We start from the raw sequence: 8,869 nt of genomic DNA, 5'->3' as shown, positions 1-8,869 counted from the left end.
AGACTTTATTTTTTGGGACTCCAAAATCACTGCAGATGGCGACTGTAGCCATGAAATTAAAAGACGCTTGCTCCTTGGAAGAAAAGTTATGACCAACCTAGACAGCATATTAAAAAGCAGAGACATTACTTTGCCAACAAAGGTCCATCTAGTCAAAGCTATGGTTTTTCCAGTGGTCATGTATGGATGTGAGAGTTGGACTATAAAGAAAGCTGAGCACCAAAGAATTGATGCTTTTGAACTGTGGTGTTGGAAGTCTTGAGAGTCCCTTGGACTGTAAGGAGATCCAACCACTCAATCCTAAAGGGAATCAATCCTGACTGTTCATTAGAAGGAGTGATGCTGAAGCTGAAGCTACAATACTTTCATGTGATGTGAAGAATTGAATCATTAGAAAACATTCTGATGCTGGGAAAGATTGAAAGCAGGAAGAGAAGGGGACGACAGGACGAGATGGTTGGATGTCATCACTGACTCAATTGCCATGAGTTTGAACAAGCTCTGGGCAACAGTGAAGGACAGGGAAGCCTGGCATGCTGAGTCCACAGGGTTGCAACGTATCCAACATGACTGAGCGACTGAATAGCAACAACAACACAACTGTGTACGCACCACCTAGATCAGCATACAGTCCATTTGTATCACTGCAGTAGATTCTCCCTTACCACTTCTTAGTCAGTAACCCATTCAAGGGTAACCAGTAAGCTACCAAGCTTACCACCATCATCATAGATGGGTTTTTGCCTGTTCCTGAATTTCATAAAAATAGAGTGATAATAAACATACATTTTGTGTCTTGACTTACCTTACTCTGTACAATGCTCACAAGGGTTATAGTCATCTTTCTACATAGAAGTAGTTTGCTCACTTTTGTTGCTGTGGCATGTTCTGTAATACCAAAGTACCGCCCTGTATTTATCTACTTTGCTGAAGACGGACAACTGGCTTGCTCCAATTTCTGGCTCTTGTGAGGAGCGCACCTGGCCCTCCTGACATGGCACATGGTGTGTGCCTTCATTCTCTCGGATAGACACAGAGGGGTGGGACTTGTGTATCACCGGAACCTTATGAGACCTCTGTTATCTTGCCCAGTTTCTCCAGGACACTCTGGATGCACTCTTCAACATCATGATGGAGCATTCTCAAAGTGATGCGTATGACATCCTCGTCTTTGATGCTTTGGTAAGAGAGAGCGCCAGTGTTTTGTGACATTAGGCATTAACAGTGTCTCACTGTGAGAACACGGAGAACTTAAGGCCCACGTGGACTTTTCCAGGAATTTTTTTGGAGGCATTGTAACATTCAGCGACCAGGCCAATAAAGGAGTTCCTGTTTGCCTTGTTAGTTTTGAGTTGATTTGAAGGCATGGGCAGAGGGATTAAAATGGGAGTGTTCAGATGTTGATGGTGGTTTGGCCCTGGTTGAAAGTACATGAAGCTGAATATCATGAATATTCGCTTGGGCTGTCCATGAATTCTGGGAGTGAATCCTTGGTCAGGTTGTAAAGCACCCCAAATGTTTCCTAACTCTTTTACTTTCTTCCTCCTCATTGTCTCCAATTTAGCAGTCAGTACACTCCTCTGCCTATCTGGACCATCTTTCAGTGGGTGGTACACCATTCAGATCTGTCTTCTTCCCGTCTTTTGAAATGGTCTGTGCCTCCTCTTGGGCTTCCCTGGTGGCTCAGAGGTTAAAGCATCTGCCTGCAATGCGGGAGACCTGGGTTCAGTCCCTGGGTCAGGAAGATCTTGCTGTTCCAGCTCACACCTTTTCAGTGTCATATCAAAATAAACAGAAGAAATATCCACATTAAGATGTCAGTGACCAACAAAGTATGAATGTATCAACCCTTTGTGTCAGTGACATTTACATTTTTAAAGCACTAACTTGGAGACAAATGTGACTTAGTCCGTTGCTTCCCAAGAGGGCTGCCTATAAAGCTAGCTTTGAGGAGAAATGTTTCCTGAAGAACTCTCGCTTGAGAACTCAGGGGAGTGCTGAACCTTGCCCAGCTCTCCTGGAGATTTACAGTGCACAGAAGCATGTAGAAGGCTCTGATAAGTCCTGCAATAAAGAAGGTAGTCTAAGGTTCATAACCTGAGGTTTCTCAAACTTGACTGGCTGTGAAACCCTTTTATCTTAGGAAACCCTTCATGAAACACTTTTTGGAAGAGATGTTACCATAATGTAAAGGAATAAAGATACGTTAGTGAACTAATTCCTGGGCAAAAGACTTTGATAGGGATTTAGTTGTACTGTGTAACAATGACTTCCTGTCCTGGGTCTGCCCCCACTGACTCCTTGCCTCTTTCTGAAGATCTACATAATAGGTCTCATTGCTGACCGGAAGTTCCAGCATTTCAACACTGTCCTGGAGGCTTACATCCAACAGCATTTCAGTGCTACCCTAGCTTACAAGTAAGTAACTGCGAACCCTCTGCTTGTCCTGCCAGGGTGCCGAGGGCACAAGAAGCTTGAGTAGTTTCTTTTTGTCACCACACTGTGTGAGTTCTATATTTTCTGACAAAACCCCATCTGGCCTGTGTTATTTGGATTAAATAAAAATACACAAATTCAGAGGTTAGTATGAATATTTTATGGTGACAGAAGTACATGGCAGTGTCTGCTCATTCATTCATTCAGTTAGTCAGCTATCATTTATTGAACAACTATTTGTGATAGTCAAGGCTGGAGAAAAGAAGGTGTATGTGACAAGTGGCTCAGTATTGCTTATGTATAGAGGGCTGAGGGCTAGAGGTCAGAGATGATGCTGGAAAAGGTGAAGGAGCCTGGAAAAGCAGGCCACGTAGTTCGAAGTCTACCCTGCTGGTAATAAAGAAACAAAATTCCCAAACAAAGGAGCTCTATGATATTAAAAGAACATTTTCTGTGGGAAGAAAAAACTGAAAAGAACATCATGACCACCACCATCCGCACTCACAACTTCACTGTGGCTGGTTTTCCCAGTGAAAAGATTTTTTTTCTTTGCTGGCTTTTTGTGGGCAGGAAATACTTATTCATTCCCTGTATTAAATGTATATTTTTAAGCAGAGTTATTTTTATGATGTAAATGAGTGAGTGAGCTTGGCTGTACTACCACCTTTAACCTTTGATTGAATGCCTTGTAATTTACTAAGCAAACTAATTACCATGCTGTGGGTTGAAAAGAGATGTATTTTGAAAATATAATCCCTTATTCAGGAAATTGATGACGGTGCTGAAGACTTACTTGGACACCTCCAGCAGAGGAGAGCAATGTGAACCAATCCTAAGAACACTGAAAGCTTTGGAATATGTATTCAAGTTCATTGTTCGGTCGAGGACATTATTTTCACAGTGAGTACTTGTTCTGTAAGATTGATTGATTAGCTCTGCAATTCCTCTGGGACACAACAGTATTTGTGCCATTGGAGAAACTCTTTCACAAAATTACAGCCAGCCATTGACTAAAAACAACTTAAAAATCCAACTTAGAGATTTATGAATAGGTGATAATTGTTCCAAGTTCATTTGGAGAGGAAAAAAAAAGAAATCATGTGTTGAAGAGTTATGTTTCCTCCAGTGAATATGATTTGTGATATGAGGCTCTTCTGCATTTCACCTAACATTCTTCATTTGATCTGAGATATGATGAAAGCTTTCCAGGAATCTATATTCCATGGGGATAGGAAAGCAGAACTCAGAAAATCTGACATTTATTTGGCTCTAGAAGGATGTGCATGAAGATGAGCTGTTATTTGCAGTTGCCCTGCCTATCTGTGAAATCCTAGTGGCCAAAAAGGGAGCTGACATGTTAGAGCACCTAAGAGATTTGATATGTGATGGTCAGTACCACAGAGGTTAGCTGCATTTTTTAAAGACTTTAGAGATGGAGTCATGCCAAAGCAACCTGAAAAATAACAATTTATGTTCATACTAGCTACAAGGCGAATTTAGGCAGGGATTGGTTGTGTGTATGACCGAGTTGGCTGTGTGTTACAGGAAATAAGAAGTAGCATATGGGAAACGTACTGTCTGGATTCTTACCAAGCTGACTCAGGGGGAAGCAGAGTTTTGTTTTATTTAGCACTATTGAAAATCTCAGGGTAGTTGGCCATAGGTATGGCTGGATCCAGATGCTTGGTGCCATTCAACGAGTCTCTGTCTCTCTAGATCTTGGCTCTGCTTCTTTTGTTGGTCGCCTTTTGAGGCAAGTTGTCCAATGTGGAAGCTACCAGAACCTCAGATTCATATTCTACTAGCTTAAGCAATTCTAGGTTCCCTGTTGTTATACCAAAATCCTATGCCAAGAACTATCTGATCATGTGCTAAGATGTTAAACAGTGTGACCACAGGAATGAATATGCAGATTGTGCACTTATGGTCTCATGTCCACCTCTGAGCCATGGGTCATGTCAACAACTTATGGTATGAACTTGTTTACTTGGAGGACTGTGTCCCCCCCAAGTAGAAGTCGGTAACTCATCATTTTGACCAAGACTCTGGATGAGTTATGGAAGCTTCATACTCAAAGTCTACTGAAATGGGTAATCATTTGAGATTCTCCTTTTTAGAATTCTTTGATATTTCAGTTGGTGAATAGAAAAAGATGAGTGTTTTAAACCATGTCACAAAGCGCATGTCGTTTAGGCTATTTTAAAATTGAAGGATCTGTTTCAATTCCTCTATTTTGTCAGATAGTCAAGGTGAAGATCGTGTATTGAAGTCTAAGGGGTATTCTTCCAAATTCAAGAGATACTTGTCAATTATTTGAAAAACAGCAATTGTGAGTCTTGGAAGTGGTCAAGGATTCAAATATTATAATTCCAGATTAGGCCATGGTATCTTATCCTATATCCACGTGAGAACTTTAGATCTAACAAGAACGTTTTTTCCGTGTGTCATATCTTATGCCTCAATTTGTCCTTCTGATTTCTGTCTCTTCTGTCCATCCCTCCCTCCCTCCTTCCTTATCTTACCTCTCTTAGTCTTTGTCTGTTTCTTCCAGGGGAACACAGGGCATTTGTACATTTGCTTTCTTCCTTTCTACCTGAAGGTCTCTCATCTTGCAAAGGCCCCAGATCTTCATTCAGTACAAATTCAGTGCTATTGGAACTCTAAGTGATTTTTGGCTTCTTAAGAAGAGGGATCATCTGTTATTCTCTGCTGTACTCCCAGCATAGAATATATAGAACATAATTGATACTCAAAAAATGTCTGTTGGATGAAGTGCATTTGGGGGACTAGGAGATGTCTCTAAGGTGACCCAGACATAGTCTTGAATCTTCTCTCATAAACAGAAATGTAGGCTGACCAGCAAAGAGTATCTAGGACCTCATGCTGAGGTAAGGTAGGTCTTGCTCATTCTAGACTCTTTCATGATGAATTCTCTTCAGCAGAGCCTCAAGGACATTAGGAAGTAATGGTGGTATTTTTGCAAACTAAGAGGACATTTTATTTCCGAATGGTAGATAGCTCTTTCAGTGCTTTGAGATTTCTAAGCCAGCTGGTAGGAAATCGTTAATATAATTATTGCTTTCAGAGCTTATTGTGTTTCTGTTTCCTGTTATTCCTTTGTCTTCTTTCCTCATGTGCACAGTTACAGCTGATCCATTAGTTGTTCCTTACCATCTTTTCTTTGTGCATACTGCACACGAGCATTTACAGGGGCTAGGGATTTTCCTGTATCAATATGCAGGATGCAGTTGGGTAAGAGAGGAAGAAAACTTGTTGAGAAGGACTGGGATTTTTAAAAGGACTGTTCATTTCTAGCACATCAGTTCAGTTCAGTTGCTCAGTCGTGTCTGACTCTTTGTGACCCCATGGACTGCAGCACGCCAGGCTTTCCTGTCCATCACCAACTCCTGGAGCTTGCTCGAACTCATGCCCATCAAGTCAGTGATGCCATCCAACCATCTCATCCTCTCTTATCCCCTTTTCCTCCTCCTTTAATATTTTCCATCATCAGGATCTTGTCCAGTGAGTCAGCTCTTCACATCAGGTGGCCAAAGTGTTGGGGCTTCACCTTCAGTATCAGCCAAAGAAAATGATTTTCCTGTCCCCTCTTCTTATGTCACTAGCTCCCGAGTCAAAGTCTGGGTGGGTGTCTGTGGCACATACCTGTACCGTAGTTACAGCGGAGCAGGTTTGAGCTTCTGTAAGAGGGGAAAAATGTGGAGAATTCTAAATTGTAGGAAATGTGTCCAAAAATGCTGAGCGGCCAGAAACGTGACCAATATCCATTGGGCTTTTCTTGAACGACTGAGCCCCTGGGAGGTATAGAGCACAGTGAGGAATACTCAGAAGGAGCTGAGGTGATTCTGTTCTGGGTGTTGAGAGTCTCCACAAAACCCTTGCAGTGACTTTTATCCTGAAGCTCAGACAGCCAGCTGAGCAGATCCCCAGGGTTTCTGAGTCTGTGGAATTAGAGCCTGCAGTAGCCTGTGCTTCCCTTATCCACGTGATGGACATCCCCGTAAGAGCACCCCTTCCTGTGGCCAGGCGCATGAAACAGCCTGCAGAATTCCCATATGCCTGACTTCTCAAACGAGAGAGGACCAAGAGCCCAGGTGGGCAATAGCATTGGCTTCCACATGTCTGTGCCGCTTATAAAGCCTAGCCCTGCTGTAGGCTGGAACACAGGGGTTGCTGTGGGATGTGGTTATACCCACTCTGTCCTGGGCAGTGTCAGCTCAGTGATGGGCAGTGCTTACTCTGCACACTTCCGTCCCCATAAGCACCTGCCTTAGTGAGTGACCCAGGCTCTCTGAGCTTCAGTTTCCTCATTTGTGAATGAGGATAAACCAGCTTTATCCTAGTGTTTTGATGGTGAAATGAGATTATATGCACAAAGTGTCTATGTAGTATCTGATATTTATTCCACAAGCAAAATAAATCTGTTAGCTGTTATTATGTTTTCACCTAGTAGAGACAGAAAGGGTTTTTGTTTCAAACACTCAAATTTAAAGTAGAAAGTGAAGTTTTGTGTCTCGATTCATGCTCAGAGTTTGGTTTACTGTCCATGCTGTGTGACACGCTTCTTGCTCTGTAATTTTTAGGAAGAGGGACACCTTTACCAGGCGTCAGTGCTGTTTGAGGCCCTCAGTGGAGGGAGTATTTACAGCCCATGAATTCATCCGGGTCTCTTGCTGGCCCCGTGCATGGCCCCTGCTGTGTCTGCAGTTCTCACTTGCCTTGTGTGTGTGGTCAGGCCCTTTGGCCCGAGCAGCTGTGTGCCCAGCTCTCTCTGTTCCTTGCCTGCTCTACTAGTCTTTTCTTTTGCATCATGTCTTCTGCTGTCATTACAGACCTGCTTAGTTCTTGCTTCCTTCTCCTCCTCCTCCTTTTAGCCCTCTCCAGAGGGCTGCTCTGCCGTCACATGCTCCTCCTTCACCACGCTCATCCACACCCTTGGCTGGGGAGGCAGTCAGCTCTGGGCTTAAAGGCACCATCTCTGGAGCTAGGCTGCTTGGGTTTGGATTCTGCATTTGAGTCCTACCACTACCGATTACTAAGGTTTATGACTTTGGACAGATTACTTAATCTGCCCGAAGCTCAGTTTCCTTGTGTATAAAACAGGCATGTATTGAACAAGCAACAAGCCTTTCAGGGTGGTTGTGCAAATGGATGAACTAATGGGCGTCTGGGAGCTGGACAGCGCTTGTTGCATAGCAAGTACCCCCAGCTCTGATTCCCTGCTTGGTGCACGTCACCCGTTACTTCCATCAGCCTTCACACATGTGCTCATCTCCTGACCTCATCTCCTCTCTCACTCCGTGCCGGCCTCGCAGGCCCCCCTGCTGTGCCTCAGCCTCCCACTGCAGGGCGTTCGCACCCTTCCCAGACGCCCACTTGCTCACCCCCTGAGCTCTCTTACAGCTCCCCTGTGTATGACGGTACCCACTGCCCCTGGCACTCTTGATTGCCCTCCTGTTCACTCTGCTTTTTGTCAGTTTTCCTCCTCATGGAACCGATCACATGTTATAAGTTATGACATCCTAGCCCTCTCCCTGCTAGAGCGTCAGCTCCATGAGTCTGATTATTTTGTTCTAAGCACTATTTTGTTCTCAAGCACTGCGAACAGCACCCAGCACATAGTAGGTATGTTCAGTTGCTCAGTCATGTCCGGCTCTTGGCGACCCCAGGGACTGTAGCTTGCCAGGCTCCTCTGTCCATGGGATTCTCCAGGCAAGAATACTGGAGTGGGTTGCCATGCTCTCTCCCAGGGGATCTTCCTGACTCAGGGATCAAACCCATGTCTCTTGTGCCTCCTGCGTTGGCAGGTGGGTTCTTTACCACTAGTGCCACCTGGGAAGCCCCACATAAGAGGTACTGCTTCAGTAAGAAATGGTACAGCACATCTATCCCCCTTTCACAAATGAGGAAGCTGAGGCTCAGTTCAAGCTCAAAGGTCACACAGCCAAGAATCAGTAGGGCAAGCTTCACATTCCACCTCATCTGAATAAGCAGATTCAAGAACTGGAACTGGACCATGCAAGTGTGAGTGGGGCTGGCCAGGAGGAGCTGTCCTGAGAGGGAGCAGCTCTGGCTGGAAGGGTCAGCTGCTGTTAGCTGCTGGGGCTGCTGAGAGGCGCAAGGCTGTGTGGGTATAAGTGCTATCATCCACCCCTAAGCACAGTAGGGCTTCAGTGAAGACAGTGATGACTTGGACCAGGAGTTTTCAGGAAGGTTGTCCCCCCAGCATGGTGAAGCTGCCCCTGCTACCCTGGCTTTGTCTGCATGATCTCCTAAGAATGAAGAAAAGCTGTCATGGGGCCGGCCCAGCCAAGCTCACATACTTTGCAAACAAGTCAGGGATAGAGGAGTGCACTGAGCATCCTCACGGGAGCAGCAGGGTCTCCAGGGGTCTCCCTGCTCCCCAGCCCTCCCC

General features: G+C 44.7%; 1 protein-coding gene across 1 annotated transcript in view; it reads left to right on the top strand.

The window, feature by feature from the left end:
• DOCK2 (dedicator of cytokinesis 2) overlaps positions 1 to 8,869 on the top strand; it is a 467,146-nt gene that overhangs the window by 81,345 nt on the left and 376,932 nt on the right. The window contains exons 20-22 of the mRNA XM_010854580.1: positions 1,093 to 1,182; positions 2,318 to 2,418; positions 3,202 to 3,336. Of these exons, the coding sequence (XP_010852882.1) occupies positions 1,093 to 1,182; positions 2,318 to 2,418; positions 3,202 to 3,336 (326 nt within the window). The remainder of the gene's footprint in view (positions 1 to 1,092; positions 1,183 to 2,317; positions 2,419 to 3,201; positions 3,337 to 8,869) is intronic.

This window comes from Bison bison, unplaced genomic scaffold (assembly GCF_000754665.1).
Source record: "Bison bison bison isolate TAMUID 2011002044 unplaced genomic scaffold, Bison_UMD1.0 scf7180017864343, whole genome shotgun sequence".
Taxonomy (NCBI): Eukaryota; Metazoa; Chordata; class Mammalia; order Artiodactyla; family Bovidae; genus Bison; species Bison bison.
The sequence above is the reverse complement of the archived record's forward strand: the minus strand, read 5'-3'. Positions and strand labels throughout refer to the sequence as shown.